General features: G+C 40.1%; 1 protein-coding gene across 2 annotated transcripts in view; it reads right to left on the bottom strand.

Moving 5' to 3' along the window:
• Positions 1–20,795, bottom strand: part of BACE2 (beta-secretase 2) — a 48,779-nt gene that overhangs the window by 12,796 nt on the left and 15,188 nt on the right. For both annotated transcript variants that reach the window (XM_074929223.1, XM_074929233.1), the window contains exons 2-6: positions 13,748–13,836; positions 6,656–6,872; positions 4,945–5,073; positions 3,621–3,755; positions 374–475 (exon numbers count right to left, since the gene is read on the bottom strand). In XM_074929223.1, coding sequence (XP_074785324.1) covers positions 374–475; positions 3,621–3,755; positions 4,945–5,073; positions 6,656–6,872; positions 13,748–13,836 — 672 coding nt within the window. The remainder of the gene's footprint in view (positions 1–373; positions 476–3,620; positions 3,756–4,944; positions 5,074–6,655; positions 6,873–13,747; positions 13,837–20,795) is intronic.

The raw sequence follows: 20,795 nt of genomic DNA, 5'->3' as shown, positions 1-20,795 counted from the left end.
TGAAAGGACTGATTTTTTCACTCTTAATACTCTGAATCAGAGAAACAGAGATTATGTGCATGTCCCTGAAATGCTTAAAACAAAATATTCCATCTCTGCACTATTTCTGATGCACCTCCATACACACATTTCTTGTCTGTACTTGGATCCCCCTTTCCCCTTTTCACCTCTTCTTTCCCTTTTCCATTTCCATCAAAGACTATCAGTCATTTCTCACTTATTAACAGGAGTAGACCAGGAAAGATTCTGCTCTCCTCAGGTTAACACCCTATGACTTACAAGGTAGACAGCAAAGATGACACTCTTTTCAAAGATCATGTGGTCATTTAATAGGAATTTAACATTTTGAGCAGATGTAATGACATTAGCTTACCAGGGATGTGCGAGCTATTGCTTGCACAACAGCAGTGAAGACTTTCTGAGGCAGACGGAGGAGCGTGGTTCCACTGTCTACTATTGCTTTATCGGCATTATACTAGGGAGGGGGGAAAAAAGAAGTTGCACACTGTAGTTAATGTAATGCAGATTCCACTGTTTCATAACAATGAAAAAGCTGTTTCTTTTTGGTAGCTGTCCTCCCAAACCTGCATGTCATACCTGTTGGCAGCTCTCTCCAGCTGGTAGCTTGAATTCAAATGAAGTCTGAGACCAAAAGCAAGATATGGTCAGCCTAGACACAAGAGTGAGTCTATCTGCACCACACGGGAAACTACTGTGTGTCACCACAGCTGGTGCAAATAGCTAAGCCACTGTAAAAGAAGTAAAGCCCGGCCCCTCTCAGAGGTGCGAGCTAATCCACTTTTGCTCCCATACACTTTGGGCAAAAGCTCTCTCCTGCTCAGTACAGAGAGATGCCTAAGCATGCTGATGTAGCTTACACATATGTCCAAGCCCTCAGTCAAGGTCTCTGCTATCATGAAAACAACTCACTTTAATTTAAAAACAACACAGCAGCCTACTTTTAATGGCTGGCATATCTAATTTAGGAATAGTCAGAGAACATTACGTGTCATTACATGTAATGTTTGATACTGGCTCGAGAGTACAATGCCAATTGCCACACCTTTCTCTCTCAACTCTGAAACCCATTAAAATGGACAAAAACGAGTACAAAGAAATATGAAATTTCAATCTTGCTGCCTCAACATCTGCACTAAAGCTAAGCAAACATTTCTCCTCATTATTAAAACCCTAACACTCAGATTAAGAGATTTCAGCAGACTTCAGATACAGCAAACACCAAATAAATATTTTAAAACTTACACCTTTTTTCACGAATTCCTTAAAAACTATGATTAATTGGGGGGTTGGGGGGTGGCAGGGAAGCAAGTAGCAGTGGCAGCTCTTTGCACTACTTCTGTTACCAGATTAGGTAGCAGGATCAGTATAACTGAACAGTGACATGTTTATAGCATAATCGTAAAACAGAAGGTAATATACAGCATAAGCTTTTTAGGAAGAGGTCAAACAGCAAGCAAATTGAAAATACATTGGTTTAGATGTTATCAAGTCACAAGGAATATCTTTAGCACAGTGATGAATATAAAACCCACCAAGAAGTAAAAAAGTAACTCTGACTTAGTTATTTTCTTTTTGAAAGAAGAGCTGCTATAGACTGCCAAGCAGAACCAAAAGAAAAGCAAACAGGAAACCATTTATTACACACTCAGAAATACTTCTAGAGAGTGGAGAGAAATATCAGGGCATTCTGGAGTCCATTTTAACAGATTTGTAGCACAAATACGCAATCACCAGTATCCTAGAAAGGCACCCTTGGAAAAAAGTAGGTAGGAGGCACAGCCAAAAGGGTCAACCACTAACGTAAACCCATGCAAAATGCCTGGAGTAGCAGGATCACTCAGCTAGGGACTAAGCACCTGGATTTTCATGCTGTGTACAGCATACTTGCAACAGGCAGCAACTTGCCTTCTTAGTCTTCCTGGTTAATATTTAACAGTGCAGCCTATGCAGGGTACGCTGCTGGCAGCCCAGTACTTCTCTCAGCCCTGGTCTGCCAAGCTCAAGGCCACAGCTGCAGTGTAACACTGGACAGATTCCCAGCACTGAAGTGAGGGGACTACTTTTCCCTGGCAAGGAAAGGAGTAGTCTCTGGTGATGGTTACAAAAAATGTTCCATTTCCTAGAAAACAACTGAGAGAGGGCACATAGTTCATCATCCCATACAGTGAATTATGCATCCTCTGCAAGCACCTAACTAGCCAAACTTTAATCATACTAGCTCTAATTTACTGTTCTTCCTTTAAATTTTTGCAGAAAGATCTCCTTTCATCAAGAAAGGAATGATGATTTCTGTACCAGTGACTAGCATACTGTGCTGATACATACAATGTGAAAGCAAACCCTGGCTCAGAAAAGCGCAACAATAACAGGAAACTTTCATAACACCACTACATTTTTAAGTGAGCTGTTTTCCAGAAACAGCATGAATTAAACCATTAGTACAAGGGCTCCTCTTCAAAAACATGTTGACTGTTTTTTAAGGCAAGAAAGAAAAGCAAACACAAACCAATGGTTTTGCTTTCCTAACAGTGTAACAGAGGCAGGCATTTAAATAGACCTTGGTTTGCTTATTAACTTGAAAGACAACATGACTCATTTTAAATATTTTATATGGCAGTATGATTTCCATATTTTGTATGGAAATATATTTATGCACATGCAAGATTTTTATTATTAATTTCGCTTAATTTGTATGAACTATAAAAATTAGATTTAGAACAGAATTATTATGATTTCCACCTAAGAGAACAAGCATAAAATAAAATAATTCTAATGAAAACAGGGCATGAAGATTATAGAACTAAAATCAAACATGAATAGCAACAACCAACAGTAAGAAACAAATAAAACACACATATATTCTCCAGAAAAAAATGAGACGGTTTTGGAATAAAAATTGCAACAGTCTCATTAGACAGATGCAGAGATAGCAGAACATTATTTCTAATAAAAACCAGAAAACACATCCATCAGGAATAGTAACTGGTAAGGGTGAAGTGAGCAGAAGTGTATTACAAAAATTAAAAAGCAGGCATAGGATGAGATACTTTGGGAAGCGTCCCAGGATGACACCTGCCCACTGTCATTGTGACTTACATACTTAGACATTGCCACAGGGGTCAATCCAAAATCTTCCCTTTAATTTGATCAGAAATGCTTTAAAACCCTTTGGTTTGATTTCACTGTATAACAGAAAACCATAAGCTGTAGCTATTTAAAGACTGTTGTCTCCTTGAATCAATGCAGCATCTTCAGTGTTTAGACACATTCATTACAACTGAAACTAGTCAAGAGGCTGAGCCCTTCCAAACCACAGCAGCCTTATTTTCCGTGGACTGTTCACTTAACAATTGTAGCTCAGTTCCTAATTTACTGAAAATACTCTCAATTAAAGTCCTCCCTGAAGCAATTTTAGCATGCTTGATATACACACTGCATTTCACATGGGTCATTCATTTCTTTTCAAAGCTACCATGCAGCCTTAATTCTCAGAGGAAACGGCAATATGCATCTACTTGTAAAGACAAAACTGATCAATTAAGTGTTTTTCTTAACCAAACTTGCATCTTATACAGAAAGAAACACATAATCACAAATACCTCTCTGCAGTCCAATTCGAGATTTTGTCCTCCAACCTCCAGTTTGAGAATTTCAACCTGGTAATACCACTCCTCTTTGATTGGCGTGTACCAAATATCACCCTTGTACAAACTTGGTTCAATTCCACCCAGAACCTAAGGGAAAGGAGAAAGGAATTCACAGGCTTTAAAATCTCAGATGTTTATTTTTGGGGCAGGTACAGTAAAAAAAGGGGGAATATTTAACTCTGTGATATACAGAGCATCAAAATTTTAATTTAGCAGCATTTGTAAGTATCATACTGACAAGTTCTTTGTCAATAATAAAGCAGTATGAAATAGATCATGCTTCAGTCAAACAGAATTCCCATATTGGGTCAAACTACCAGCATCTTGATCTACAAGCTCACACTGATTCCCTTATGAAAGCCCCACTGTTTAAAATCAAAACAGTATCTGCAGTGGTTTAATCTAGCCAATGTATAAAAATGGGACAGAATATTAAACCTGCACATCATAAATTCACTTTATCAGATCAGAAAAAACTTAATACTGTTCAAGAACATTTCATTTTTCTTACACACATGCAAAATGGAATATGACCATCCTATCATTGCTATCACTATTAGCTTCCATCAAAACTGACTTTGAAGCTGACTGGGAGTATACTAGACCATCAGCCTTTGAACTGAACTAACATAAGCAAGTTCTCTCTTGGTCTTCATCTATCTCAAGTGTGTTAACATTTACAGTATGTGAATTCTCAGCAAAATAACTATTTGTGATCAATTCCTGTGCTGATATGCTTATTTCAGCTCCTGATTCCAGATAAGTAATGGCCAATTCTTGGTTCCATTAAAACTGATGGAAAGACTTTCCAGAGTAACGGGTTGAAGATCTGGTCTTTAGATTTTTTTTCTTTTAATGAATTGTCTACAAAAAAAGGAAAAGAGCCTTGATTCCTCTCCCCCTTTTCACATCATGTAAAAAAAATACTGTAGCATTTTGATGAGACTGAACAAGTTTAGCAGCTGAGTAGGGTACTACTCAGTTTGAGAAAGGTAGCAGAATCTGCCCTGAGGAAACACCACAATATTTATATGTTTTTCTTTATTAAAATTAAACCTGAAATACAGAAGTTTAGTCAAACATGAGAGAGAAAATAAGTATGGAGAACGAAAACAGACACTTGAATTTTGCCTAAATGCTTAACTTTTCCTTAAAAAAACTTACAAAATATTTCATATATTTAAATGCTAAATTTGGAATAAGTAGGATAGTCATAGAAAAGAGGGAGAGAGATTAGCAAAGATACATCTTCCCTCTCAGATTGACAGATACCCACAAGACTACCTCCGTTGGTACCACTTCCAGAAACAGGCAGTCCAGCACCACACATCTGCAAGGAGAAAATGTTGGGGATCTTTGCCTGCCTCACAAGAGAATCAAAGAACGTCTCCACAGAACTTGAAGGCTTGAAAGTGTTGAAAAACAAAACAAAACAAAACAAGAATTGAAGAAGTATTTATTAAAAAGGTTTTTTGCAGGAATGAGCAAATCATTCAAACAAGACCACTTTTCACAAGTAAATTGAGTTTCTGACAACCAGGTGATGAAAATTCTAGATATAATAAGTCATTAAAAAACCAACATCTGTCATTTTTCTGTTTCTGTTGTTTTTAAAAATATTTCTATCCTTGACCACTGTCACAGAAATCCCTAGAGCATGAGAGTATTTTCCAGTTGCAGTTTTCGAATTCAAATACTAGTTTCAGTTTCAGGCAGAAACTCTCACCAATGCTTTCTGTTTGGAAAAGGCTTTGTGTTATTAGAAAAGTCAAATGTAACTTGCCTTTCACAACTTCCCACAGTTAAAAGGCAGAATTTTAAAGTGAGGATTTTCAGTTTTTAAACATAGTTTAATTCCAATGAACTTTGAATTCAGTGGCCCTTATTTCTTCTTTTTTTTAAAGAACTTCATATCCAAGTATGCTCACTTCAGCTGATTACTGGCCAACAGGTTCTTTCCTGCACTGCATGTCATGATTTCTTTTGCAGTTATTAGAGTACTGTAATTTCACTGTAATTCAGATTTCCATGCAGGTATACCTTGTGACAGGCAGAGACCCTGGCTAGTTTGCGAGGTGCCAAGTGCTCTTACTACACAAAGCACAGAGCAGCCTCAAAAGCCAACGCTACTTAAGTCTTTGGAAGAAAGGAAAAATAAATCCCCTGAATACACTATTTGCCCAAACCATAGTTTGAGAAGCAGCTCTTCTCTGTCTGGCTGACAACAGTATATGACACAAGTATGGCAAAAGTCAATACAATGATCACACAACTCTTGAATAAAGCATTTTAATTCCAGAGTTGGCAGGCAGTATTGAATCATTTGCTCCTACAGAATATATCTCTGTAAATTTCTCAGATAGTTATGTGTAGGTTGAAAACTATGACTATGTAGTATTCCAATCATGTTTTCAGTTTTAGATTGTGAGATTATAAATTTTAAATTTTAATTTAAACTTCTACCTGAATTTCCTACCTCCGCAAGAACAGGATGTGCTTGGTTCTATGTTCATGAAAACACTGTAGCTAGTATTTGTTCTGAAATTATCCATATATGCCCTCCATCTCAACCTTTACTTGATGAATGGAGAATGTTTTAGAATGAACTACCAAGGGCTTTGCCAAGTAAGTTCATCAGTCCATTGACAAGTCTCGAGAAAAGTCATCAGAGCCCTAATACATACCCTCCACACATAGATCAGAAGCCTTTACTTTCATACTGTGGTACTACAAGCTCTGTAAAAGCTTATTCCTTCCAGAGGAGTTAAAATCAGAGCCTTCACCACCAGAAAAGGCAAAATCCTCACATGTGACTGTGGTACCATCACAACCCAATTTATTCTTTCTGGAACAAACACAAAGGATCCATAGGAAAGAGTGGTTGGAAGGGAGGAGAGTAATGCTGGCAGAACATCTGCTCACTTTAATAGTTGGATTTCTATTTATTGTCACTGTGAAAGACAGTAATGGTGGAAAGGATTATTTACCTTGGCTAAGGTATTGTAGGCAAGACCAAGAATCCCATGCCATTTAACCCCTGGTAAGAAGAAATTCTCCGATTCAAGAATAGTAGCAATGTTGATGGTGTAGCTGCCATAGATTCCTTTTGGGATAGTAATGACATCTGTACCCAGCACTCCAGTCCAACTTCCTTGACTGTACTTAACTGTGACATCAATCCCTTGAGATTTGTATGTACTTGACCTTTAAAAGAAAAAGATATACTTATGCATGAACTGTTCATTTAGAATGCAAGACAACAAAATATATTCAATCTCAATTTTTCCCAGAGAGAAAAAAAAGTGAAGCCTGTGAAGTCAATCACATATACTCACAGAAGAAGGGGGATGGATTGTAAAAGCAGTAAAAAGTGGAAAGAAAAAAAATAATCTTGAGTCCCTGTTTCTATCCTAAAGCCATCAATGATTCAAATCTTCACAATACATGTCATCTTTTTTTTTTTTAATCTAAGGTATTATGCCACCTAGTGCAACGTGTCCCTGACTCAGACTGGTCCATCACAATAGGAGCAATACTATTTAACTGGAGATGGAATGTATTAAGTGGCATTAGGAAATGAAAAGTTTCTGAATTCAAACCTAAAATTGAAATGCCAAGGTAACTGAATAGTTGTAGACTAAGACTTCATTATTTTATTAAAAAATCCATTTTGGGTAAATTGGAATGTTATTGTGAGTATCAGCAGTAAGACACAGGTCTTCTAAATCTGCAGTTTGGTCTATCAGGAAGTAAGCAGACTTGGATATTATTAACAAATGGTCACTGACTTGGAGAAGGAAAAGGAGTTTCTTCAAGTCCAGGGCAGCAAAGGCAAAGGAGCAGTTAAGTATGGCAAGTAAAGAAAGGCAAAGAATTCTGTTTAGAAGGCTTAACAAAAACATTAGAAAAAACTTAAATGGATTTTTCTTTTTAAAATCCTGTAATATAAATATAGAAATCATCTTCTGCCTGCATCACTACTGAAGAGCTACAAAAGTTCTAGATCCCTTACAACTTGTTCTGGTCCCGTGACTCAGCATACAGCTTCCCCTTCTGAAGAGACAGATGACCATGCTCAATTCATCTGAACAGACTTTTCACTTGACAGCTTTTTTAAAAGCTAAAAAAAAAATCAAGTGCAAAATAATTTCATAACACCACCTTTACATGTAAAACAACAAAAAGTGCAGGTGATTTATTAAGTGAGGACAGTTTTATCAACCCAGCTTTAATCTAATGGCTGCTCTGACAGAAACAGCCACATGAAGTGGCTTCACAACCACCTGTACCTGAGCTCACCTGAGAAAGAAATTGGTGTGATTTTGCCTATTACAGGGAACAACCTTTAGGTGGCAACACAGACAACTCCCATCCATTCAAGCAGACACTTCCTCTTAAGGGACAATTTGGCCATACAGATCAGATGCAACTGATCCTCTTCCTAGCTAAGGGAGGGAGGGAGTGGTAAGAGGCCAGGATCTAACCTTAAGCAGTTCTTGATACTCCCAACACCTTCAAGGCTCTTCAAGGCTCAGTAACTTGTAACATCCAAGACAGCAGAAATATATCAAATAATAGGTCCTACAGATGATACTTCAAAATGCAGAAATTCCAGAGATACTGTTACTACCTGTGTCTGGACACTTCTACAACTACTGCTGTTTTACTTTTCTGTGCAATTCTGCGTTTGTATGATACTTAGACAATGGAACATCTCTGCTCAGGCAGGGTCTTCAGAGCACCACTGTGATACTGGCAGTACATTTTATAAATCAAAACAGTCTGAATAACTAGTGACATAAGAGAAATCAGGGGTGGGGCAGGGAAAGGAAGGGAAAACAGTGTTCTTAATGTAGAAAAGTGTCCGTCTGTGGAACAGAAGAGGAAATGTCTGAAATCAGAAAGTGTGTGTGGGGAGAATGAAGCAAAGCAAATCTGCAAATACAGGTGCTGCATGACTAGCAAAAGCAGCAGCACACAGTTCTTCTTCCGTAAGTGGTAACAGACTGATGGACTGAGCTGTGGACCAGGACACTGAAAGACTGGGTTCATTTTCCAGCACGGCTGCTGATCTTTCCTGTGGAAAAGTCACTTCCTCACACTCTGTGCCTCAGCTTCCCCACTGCAGAAAAGGGTATGAGGACAGTCATCTCATTTGTAAAGTGCACAAATGTTGAACTGAAGAGAAGGCTTTATTATTTCCTTCAAGGAGCGAAATTCCTAATGTGGGAAGGGATCTTACATAATCCTTGTGGCAGTAAATTATATTCTGTTCTGCAAAACCACTTCCTGCTCCATCTTCTTGACTCTAATCAGCCTGCGTTTTTCCACCTCGCTGATCTAAAGGAAGAAAACTTCTTTGGAGGTCAAAACTAGAGACTTGTTCTAATTCATGGGCTGAGTATTTTAAAACAAACACACAGCACAAAAAAATTCCAAACAAGCTGTTTTGGCTGTGATAAGAAAATTAGAAATTCAACTCTTCCATCAGGACGGAGCGTATCTTAGCCAGAGGCAAGGAAAAAGGCCTCCTACATTATGGTGCTGTAGTGACGCTACTCCCTTCACCCTCTCCTTTCTGGTTACTGTCTTCTCTCCAAAGCAACCAGCAGAAACATGTTCCTCAAATCTCAAATGGATCTGAAGCCTCAGCTGAGAAAACTAGCAATGATTTAATTTTCTCATGCAGTTACTCCTCATTACCAGCATATAGCACTGAACAAAATGTAACCAAAATATTTCTCATGTCATGCTTCGTTTGAAAGAAGCTTAACATGGCAACAAGAAGTCCACTACACAGAAAGACCTGCTTAACACCAACCTCGCCAAATACATGTAATTCCTTCTTAATTCCATGCTCTCTTGACACTCTGCAACAAAACAGGACTTCAGATTTTCCTGCTCGCCTGCTCACTTTTTCTTAAGCACCAAATCAATGTCTCCACAGACAACAATGGCAAAGAAGGGACAGAAAACAGCAATCAGCAAAAAAGTTTAAACGAACATTTTGATCTTGTCTCTAGTGATAGATGGCACAAGATAAGTGATTCAGGGCCAACAACTTTATGACAAAGCAGACATCAAAACCCAGTATAAATTATTGATTTTTAACCAAGAAGTCCCATCTAATTTGCATGGGTTCTAGAATGAATTTATGGTTTACCCCAAACCACAAACTGTACAGGTATACAACCAAACTTGCAGGATCATGGCACAAAGCAGCATCTTACTTTTGCTTGCTGGTATATAATTTATATATTACCTCAATTTATTGCCCATAATTTTCTTACCTTCCTGTCTCTTGGAATGATCAATTCTTGAGCAGTTTGCTCATGAAACTCTAGATGGTGAGGCAGTAGTACTCACACTGAAATAAAACTGAATGTTGTTGCTGAATACTGACAGCCCTGAGTACGTCACTCTTTCACTTACAGCTACAGACCCATCACTGACACTTTAGTTTCAAATGTAAAAATCCCTTTATACATCCGTTTAAGTAGGTCTTTCATCATAAGTAGCATACTCAACAAAAACTACTTGTTATTTTGAACAGCAAAAGGAACAAAAGTGATTTCTTTTCAGTTCAGGACAAATTAGGCCATTTCCCAAAACCTTATACATCATGGTGACTTATGATCATCACAGCAGACTCAGAACTTTTCACGGCGAAGTTTTCTCAGGGCCACACAAAAGCACAAGTTGTGAAAAAGTTCATGATAACAGCTTTATTCATTTTGTACAGGAAGACTGATAATTAAACAGTAGACTTACACGACATGCGTTATATGACATACAACATCATTTAACAAGCTAGTTCTAAAACTACTCAAGGAGGACTCTTCCTGAACAATACACCCTCCAGGCCCTTTGAAACAAAGATAATGCTTTTCCTATGCACCCTCCTCAATTTCAGTCAAAAAACAATCATGCATTTAATTTCAGATTTTGATCGTTTGAATAAAATTAAACTAGGAGTGTGGCAATCAGGAAATTCGGACCCATCACTCTCTTTCTCCAACACAATATTAATATTCTAATAAGCACACATCTATAACTCAGTCCCATTAACTTCACAAATTACTAATCCTTCTTTCCCATCGTCTTCAATTTGCAGTTTATGACTTTCATTTGGAAGCACTTCATGACAATATAGGGAAAAACTGCAGGAATGATTACCAGATGAGAGGAAACCTATTTATCTAATTTTAAAGTGTTCCACATAGTGGGGAAGAAAAGTGCCCATAGGTCATTTGTCTCATTTACAAATGGGTAAAGGTCACTCTTAGGTAATTTTACAGATCCAGCTGATGTGATATTAAGGCCCCTGTCTATCATCTATGCAAAGTCATGACAACCAGGGAAGGTAACCTGACTACTGGGAAAAGGCTATCATAAGGCCAGAGAACAACTTCCTGGAATCAGTTCCCAAGCACATAAAGGGCAAGAAGATAATCATGGACACTCAACAAGGCATTTCACAGTCGTATCATGCCTCACCAACCTCATTGCCTTCTACAAGATGACTGGCTGTGCAGATGCAGAGGGTGCAGTGGCTGTAGCACATCTTGACTTCAGTCAGGCTTTTGACATCATCTCCCATGGCATTCCCATTTGGAAGCTGAGAATGTGGGGCTGAACAAACAGACCACTGTGTGGGTTGAAGATGGGCTAGGTCACTGGGCTCAAAGGGCTCAGCATCAGTCTCATGACAAGCATAGTGCCCCAGGGGTTGTGAGTGGAGAAAAAAGTTGTTCAACATCTTCATCAAGAACCTACACAATAGACAGACTGTACCCTCAGAAGATTTGGACAGGAGACTACGTTAAGGGGAGCAGCTGACATGCTGAATGTCAACTGCTTGAATCCAAAGGAGTATCAACTCCATGCATCAGGACAGACTGGGAAGCAACTGAAAAGGACTCAAAAGGATTTGGGGTGATGGTGAACACTAGGCTGAATAAAAGTCAACAGCATACTTGCCCTGTGCTTACAGCAAATTCCACACCAGGCCATATTTGAGGGGCTGTGAACAATATATCCAAGGAGTTGCTCTCCCCCTCTGGTCAGCACTGGTGAGACCACACCTGGAATAGACTGTGGCCAGCTGTGGGATCTGGAAAAAAAAGAGGAACTGGCAGAGGGCTATCAGGTCAGGGTCCACGAACATAGAACCTGTGATGAGAAGCTGAGAGGAGCTAGGCTTCAGCTTTGCAGACAAGAGGCTAAGGGGAGATCTCATAGCATTTCACAACAGCTTGAAAGACAGTTACAAAGATGACACAGCCAAACCTTTTTCCGCAGTGCCAGACACAAGGGGCAACACCCACAAGTTATATTTTGTGAAGTTCAGGTTGGACATTAGGAAATATTTCCTGCACAGGAGAGTGTGGCACAGCACTGAAACACACTGCCCAGAGGGATCATGGATTCTCCACCCTTAAAGGTTTACAGGATTTGGCTGGACTCAAGACATGCCTGACCTGATCTGGTGACAGCCCTACCTCATCTGGGATATGTACTAGGTGAAAAAAAAAACTACAGGGGTTTTTTGCAAGCAACGTTTTTGAAACATCTAACTGACTTCAGGGGGGGGCAGGATGCCTCCCAGGTGGCATTTCTTTGTATTTAAAGCATTTAAAATGGAAGAAGCATGGTATAGCCAGGTTCAAACATGCCAATGTTTGCACTTTTTTCTGAGCATATTGCAATACTCCATCAATCCAACCCAAACCAGAAATTGCTATTGCAATTGCTCCAGACTGTAATGACTTGAGTTTGAATCATTTCACAAAGCACCCTTAACTCTTCCGGGTGTAAATTTCAAGGTTTCGTTGTTAACTTCTTTATATCAAAGTTCTCAAAACACAGTGTACACTGACAACGCTGCTAAAAGACTTGTAACCTTCAAGTGATTTCCCAGTCTTTCTCAACACACAACCTCTGCCGTTGTTGCTGTTTCTAACAGTTTATGGTTCTTATGAGAGGCCTTGCTCTTCCAGACAAAATAATATCACTTAAGAGAAAAGGGAGAAGGATTGCTTGTACTTTTAATTCTTTGCAATTAAGTTTCCTCTATCCACTGCCTATGGAAGGGGATAGCTGGCACACAAAACTCTGCAGTACTGCAGAAACAGCTTTCCAGTGCAAATTCTGGAATTTCCAGACCTGTGTCATGTATCAGAGTGAGATGTGAAATATCTGCATTAACATCAGAATATGTGACAGAAGATGAGGCTGTTCTAGTAAGCAGCATAGAAATACTGGCTTTCCCTCTATTACCAGTGCATCTTATTGGAAAAAAGTGCAAAAATCCATGTTAAAATACATAAAGAGGTAATGAGAATGGTGATACTCTCCAGATTCCCAGTCCTCTAAGTATTTGTATCCATATGCTTCAGCTAAAGATGGACACTGTGTTTTGGAGAAGTTTACCTGAAATAATTGAAACTAGAGAAGGGCGGAAAGGAAGAAAGAAAGGATGGAGAATGATTCAGACAAAGCTGTGCTTGGCTGTGACTAATGTCAGCTCATGCTAAACACAGCAGATCTAGTACATAACAAGAACCAAAACCACCAAGTCATCTCTTACAAAAGACCAGATTCAGCAGATCATTGAGGCCCTCGGCCAAACTAAACAACAAATTAGTTTTTGATTAACTAATTTTGGTTTTGGATGAAACATCAAGTAACAGATACAATTACTGGGTTTTAATTTTTGTTTTTAAACAAAGGGAAAGTATGTTTAAACTTTTAAATCCTTCCAAGACTATTCGGATGAGAAATTGCCTAAAATTGGCATGATTTTAAAAATTATTTTTACCCTGTAATCTTTTTTCCTTTTCTCCAACTCTAATCAGTGCTGTGCTCAGAGCTCAGTTGCACTGCCATCAGTGGGACTGTTCATGTTAGGCAGGACTTTGCATCAGACAAGGCCAATCTTCCCATTCAGGCAACAAACATCCCACTCTCATGGGATGTCACAAGAGTGCCACAAACTGCCTCATCATCTTCTTTTGCATGGAGAAGCCAGAATCTAAAAGACATCCTAACCCACCATGGCATGCAGAACAGGTACTTACAGCGCGGTGTTGAAGTAGGAGGTGACATCAGGATCGGGCACACCTGCTACAGCAAAATTACTGCTCCCAGTGTCGACCAGAATATTTAACTGCCAAAACAGAAAAAAGGAGCGGTGGTTTTCATATCCAACTAAACAAACAAAATCGTTAGAATTTTTGTCTAAACTACCTTCAGTTTTAAAATAATGATGAAAGTTGCCATGAAAAATAAATATGAAGTGTCACTTTTGGGAAAGATAGGCTGCTGCAGCCCCTTCAAAACAGCTGATCATGCTGAAGTGCTTTAAAATAGTCATGTTCCTGGAAGGGGGAAAACCTGCCAAGCCCATATTCGCACAGCAGATGAATTCACAACCACCTCGAATTTCTTTTTGGTCCAACCCATGTGTCTCAGTAACCTGGCTCATCCGGGACACAGGCTGAATTGCACACTGTTTAAAGCACTGTTTGCCTTAGAGCTTATGAGGTTTCAAGGTAGGGGTTCCGTGCAAGTCTGAGCAGAAATAAGCAGAAGCACGAAGCTTCCTTGTGGCTTGACAAGCACGGGAACGATGCCCAGTTTGTCCTGAGCAGCAGCAACCTACCACAGTCTTCACTGCCTTTAAACAGGCGGATGGCATATTTACAAACACTGTGAAAAGCATTGATTGAAAGGTGGCCTAAGAGTGGGCCACTTGTTTGGTTAACTGGGAGAATGATTTAGGCCAAAAATTGCCTAACAAAACCACACAGACAAAATGAGATGCCTCCTTTCCCCATTTGGCTCAGGTAAGCAGGCTGGTTCACCTCAGCTGCATGACAGCTTGTGCTAACACAAAGCAGAAGGTAACAGCACGGGAACGAACAGCCGGATGCAGGATCACCTCTTTCAGTGAGACCTTGAAACTACATTAAATGTAGTGCCATTAAATGATAATTTAAGTCAGTCAGAACTGTACTGCTACCAAAAGCAGCGGTCACACTTTTTCCCTGCTCTTGGCTGGATGCTTCCCAGGGCTTCTTAGCATAAGCACTCGCACCCATGGGACTGTGATGCAAATCAGATCTGGTTCCTCACCTACAGTTACCAAAAAAAAAATTAGCAATCTGCCATATCAGACAGCTACTTGAAAAGAGATGGTAGGAACAGATACTAGAAAAGGACGATTGCCTCCTTTGGTGACAGTGTGGTCTCAGATTGGCTTAAAACAATTGTGAAATTATGCCCTAGGCAGCAGGGGACAACTGCTCCCTAGAAAAATACTAAGGAATTAAAAATTTTCCTGTAGGAGGGAATGAGATATGAGAACTGGGCTGCCTGTGCTTTAAACCCAGCTTCAACCAGCCGCTTTGGTAGTCCTCATCACTCCTTAAGACATGAGGCAGCTAGGAATCTAGCACTGAAAGTGGATGTGGGAAGGGTAAGAGAGAATGATAGGGGAAATGAGTTTAGTGTTGACAAAGGAAGTAGAGAAACAGAGCCGAGCTCAGAAAGGAGAGTACAGGCAAAGGAGGATAAAGTATTTGGAGAAGATGTACTGAATCCTTTTTTAATAAGTTTAAGACTGAGCATAGACAAAAAAAGGTGCAAGTTCGTGGTCAAAAATATCTTTGGTATGCTCATGGAAGGGGAGGGAGGAGATGGTTATTTTGTTTTATCTAGTTAATATAGTATGGGGCTGAGGAGCTCTGAAATTAAAACATGAACACAAAAAACTACTAATCCATGGGACTCTCTTTCAAACCGCATGCACACTCTGTCATTGGTATTCCCAGTCCTAATGCAAAAATTTTAAGATTAAAAAGAAACAAATCTGCAGCCTTCGTCAAGTGCCTCACTGCATCCCAAATTTTAGATTAAGCGGAGACAATACATTAAAATTTATTTTGCAGCCACACAAGCTAGACACAGACATTTAAACAAAAGGACATCTCAAATTCACCTGGCTCCAGGAGCAGAGGCTTAACAGAAAGTAAGAACCTCTGAGGCATGGCTTGCAATAAAATCCAAAGTTTGCTACATACTTTATTTCAGCAATATCGAAAGCCTAACATTTTGTCAACTACCTAACAAAGTAAGAAGTAGTCATTTTTCCCCCCTCTCTGGGATAGAAATCATATTAAAAATAAATAACAAAGAGCAGCTACAATGTGTGCATCTATCAGCACCAACAAAAGTTGCCTCAGAGGGGTGCTGCAGGGCTTAAATTAATTAGCCTTTCTGAGGGAGTCTGTGATGCTTAAGTAATGGGCACTATACATCAGCTGCATAAATACATGTAGGTGTTGCCCTAGCTTCAGCAATATGCATGACACCACACACGGAGGAGGACTTGGGGGGAAAAAAAACAAAACCAAACAAAATCCCAATCACTAAATATGACATATATGAAAGACAGTTTACCCCCACACCTTAAACACAATGTTATCATCACAGAGTTCACAAATCACTGAAGGGCAAATTTACTACCCACAGTATAGAGCAAATCAACATTTCCTAAAGAAAATAGATATCCATCCCCCTCAAAAAAAGAAAATACAAAGTCGGCTAACCGTGCAAGTGCCAGCCCACTCGGACACAGCAGCATTCATATGACAGACAGCTATTGAGGCTGACATTCTCTATCCGCATGTTTGTGCATAATAAGATGCAAGCAGCCGGGGCAGACACTGATTTATTGTAGTCCTCACAATAGCGCCAGTGATTAGCAGCTCGTTTTGGGGTGGGTATAACTTACTGAGTTCTCTTTCTCTCCTGGCTACCCTTTGGGTCTGAATTTTCTTTAGTGCCTTCACGTCTCATTAAGAACCACTTTCATGTTGTCACCACCGGAGCCTACTGTATTCTGTATGGCCTGCTGCTGATTTAATGGTGCTGCTGGGGGAACATCAGGCAAGCTCTGGTGAGTCACAGGGTGGCAGCTGAAGAAGCTATAGTCCAGGGCTGTCCATCCTGCCCAATCTTCAGCAGTCGGCCCTGCTCTCTCCCAAAAGATGAAGCCAAACACACCACATGCTCACTCCCCAGCTGCTGAATTTACCTCCCAGCTTACTAACGAAAACTGAAATCAGTGACACCTCAATTCTGATTCACGGAGCTATGCGCTATGATAGCTGGAGAGTGGTCATACCTCTCTGTGCCTTTACGTCTCTGCCACAGGGACAGAAGACCCTGGTGCTAAGGCAGAACCAGCAGCAGTGGTAGTGTCCTCTCCAGCTTCCTCCTCAAAGAAGCCCCAGAGATGGCGAATCAGAGTTCTCGTGGGCAGGCAGAGCAGGTTCCTAGTGTTTATTACTGCCATCTCAAGTGAATCACTTCCCGTCACCAAGAGCTGATTATTTAGTGATCACCTGGTTTTGTCAGAGATTGTCAAATGAAGTCAGATTTTGTGAAAGCCGAGGTGGGAGAGACATGGCTGAACAAGGCTATGAAGGAAAAACTGCCCAGAGTGCTGACTGATCATGTGCCCAGCATTAAAAACAATGAAAAAACACTCTCCTTTTGCTTTTGGAGGCACAGAAGGGAAGCCTTGGGTTTTGGTTTTTTTAATTATTTTTTTTTATTGTGGTTTCCAATCAGACCTATACAGCAGAAAGACAGCAAATGCAAAACGCTTTTTTTTCCTCCTGAAGGTCACCTTTACCACAGCCATGAGACGTAAAATCTGCACCTAGTTTTGTACCTGGAGATGATTTTGCTGGATGCATTTCCTATATGGAAATAGTGTTGTTATTAAAAATAAGAGGTTCATAAAGATCCCTAGCTCTAGAGTAAGCAAGATAAGTAACATCCACCTCTGCCATGACAAACTTGCAGAAGAAATCTGACACTCTATCTATATGTCATTAGGCCGTGCTTATAAAAAGAAACAAATCCAAACCTGTTTACTGAAAGTCACGAATATTGAAAGCAGAAGCCTCCTCAGGCCACACATTTTATATTTTTTCTATTCTGAAGAGGTAGAGACACTGAAAAAAAACCCAGTCATAATGATTTATTTCAACTGGAAGTCAAACACATTGTCAATACTTCAAGGATCCCTCAAACTTTCCAGTGCTTGATTTAGTGCCAGCATCAAATAGCACTTACTGTATGCTATCCTGCTTCAATAATTTAACTTACCACTATGTCTTTAATATTTTCAAGCTTTCCATTGCTGAATATTGTTGTATTTTGATATCAGAAAAAAAAAAATTGCCTATTGATCTGTCATCTTTTTTTCATTCAGCAAAGCTTCATCTATCTGTGGTTCAGATACCTGCCCTATCTGTTACAGCAAGTGGCATCAATGCTGTGTCATCAACACTAGGCATTATCTCTGTCTCATTTAACTGCCTGGTGAACAGCAATTTGCAGTTACCCCACCATGCATTCAGAAAGTGACTTCACATTTTCAAGGAAAAGTGATAAAATGTGGTGATCATTCCATTTTTGTTGCACAGAGGTTGCTAGTATCCTCTAGCAGGGACAGATGTTGCCTGTTCTGATCTACACCTTACTCAGACTTTAAGTTTCTCTTTTCTGTTTTAGTTTGAAATTGGGAGGTTTTGGCAACTTTCAGAAAAATATACAAAACAAATCCCACAGGCTACAAGTGCATAATGCATTTCTTTGAAGTAGCTGTCTTCGTGGTTTAGCATACACAGCCTTTTCCAGGTGGGAGTCCTAGGGCTTGCATGCAACCCTGTCGTGCTGCTGCTTTTGATGTGATTCCCTGGGTAACCCACACCGAAGTAGTGATAAAGTTTATCTGCATTAAAAGACCATGGAAAAATCCACTGTAGTTTTTCCCCAAGTTAACGGGTCTGATCCTTATAGGTCAAGCAATAAAGTTTCACCACTGGACAGAAGAAACCAGGCTGGAAAAACGTATTCAACTCTTCATCCTTGCTTCAGCTGAAGCACAGGGGGAAAAAAAAAAAAAAAGGCATAACATTTGCACAGATAGAGCCATAAACATAATAATCAGTCTCATTCAGTCTTACATTTACTCTGGGGTTCAGTTGAAGTCTCAATGATTGGCAATTGATAGCTTCCACCGCACAAGCCAGAAGACCAAAGCAGCTGGCTAAGAATTCATGAGGAAGACTACAAGCAATCATGCCTTCTCTGGAATTTTGAATTTTAACTTGACCCAAGGCTTTCCCTTTCTTTTCCCTTCTCTCCCATCCCCAATAAAGAGAGCGACCATTCCACACTAGTAACATTCATACGGCGTTCAAAATCTTGTCCTGCTGTGCTTTGATGATTTCTCCCACGCACACACTTAAAATAGGGCTTATAGTCCTACTCTGCTTGATGGAGTATGCCACACAGTGAACTATCACAAAGTAAAAATGTTTTTTTGTCCACATGTAGAGACTATAAATAGGAAGCATCCCATTACTGGCTCATGAGCTGCTACCACACATCACGATCTACTGGCTTAGTAGAAGTCCACCTCATCTAACAACCCCTGAACTTGTAACATCTCTTAACTCCCTCTCTTTCTTACTTTGTCCCACACATAATAAATGCTACAGAAAATAACTTACTAGACAGTGCTTAAAAAAGGTGCAAAGAAGTGCTACATTTCTTGTTAGGGATTAGCAGCTAGAAATCATTTGGGTAACAGCTCTTCTTTTTCAAGCTGGTTAATAGATAGGAAAATTAGTTGCCAGTTTAAATACTGCCTCATTTAACACAGCTATTCCTAATTACATTATGAGACCATCTGGCAAGAATTGTCTACAACAATCACGCAAAGAAGAAAGCACACTAGCAACTATACGCTGTGTTTGCCCACAGTTATTACGTGTTATTATTGGCACAGACTGTCAGTCAGGTTACTTCAGCAATTTGTTTCTACAAATTAATAATGTTACAATATAGAGAGGCTTTTTAAGCACTGAGTTACCGTATGCTTTTTTTTCTGTTACTTGGAATTAGCATTTACGGCCTACTTCCTAATAAACAAATTCAGAAGACTAGGCTGTAATATAGATCTGTTCTCCTTAAGAAATAAAACCTAATTAAAAGATGAGTTAGAGGAATCTTTGGAAGTGTGTCTAGATGTAGAGGCCTGCAAAGTTAGACATAAACTGAAAAAAGCCTCCACAACACCACATTTCTGCTTGCAGAATAATATATATTTTGCTGAACGGGTAGGGCTGAAACCAAGAAAGGGTAAGTTTGTTGGTCCATCTAACAAACTGGCACATTGCTCCTGAACACTGAGGCAGGGGTGGGACTCTCATTTTTCATTGCTTATAAATGGTTCTCGGACTGGAGCAGCCAAGTCCTCATTCCTCTGCAGCACTTCACAGAATGGTTGAGGTTTGAAAGGACCTCTGGAGGTCATGTGGTTCAATCTCCTGCTCAAGCAAGGACACCTAGAGCCAGCTGCCCAGGACCATGCCCAGATAGCTTTTGAGTATCTCTCCAAAGATGGAGACTCCACAGTCTCCCTGGGCAACACATGTGCCAGTGCTTGGTCACCCTCACAGTAAAAAAAGTGTTTTTCCTTACGTTTAGAGGGAACCTCCTGTGAACTGCCTTTGGTCTTGTCACTGGGCACCTCTGAAAAGAGCCTAACTCTGTACTCTTTGCACCTTACCTTCAGATATTTATGCACATTGATGAGATCCCCACTGAGCCTTCTCTTCTCCAGGCTGGGCAGTCCCAGATCTCTCAGCCTTTCCTCATATGAGAGATGCTCCAACTCCCTAAATGTCTTCATGGCCCTTTGCTAGACTCTCTCCAGTATGTCCACTCTCTCTTGTACTGGGAGGCCCAGAGCTGGACACAGCACTCCAGGTGTGGGTCTACCCATGCCAAGTAGAGGAATCCAGAAAACAACTCAGCTTTTTGACTGACAGCTGCACGACCACTGGCGATGATGAAGAATCACTCCGCCCAGAGCCAGATGACGCTCTCAGCTTGGACAGTATCATACTTCACCTTCGAGGAGGAAGCTGAGTCCTGGAGAAGTATTTCCTGTGGTGCCCTGAGGGAGGTCACCTCACCAAACAGACCTATCTGCTACTAGCGCCAAAAAATATTCTCCTGTAGTCATAAGAAGGGCTTAAC

This window comes from Athene noctua, chromosome 1, assembly GCF_965140245.1.
Source record: "Athene noctua chromosome 1, bAthNoc1.hap1.1, whole genome shotgun sequence".
Taxonomy (NCBI): Eukaryota; Metazoa; Chordata; class Aves; order Strigiformes; family Strigidae; genus Athene; species Athene noctua.
The sequence above is the reverse complement of the archived record's forward strand: the minus strand, read 5'-3'. Positions and strand labels throughout refer to the sequence as shown.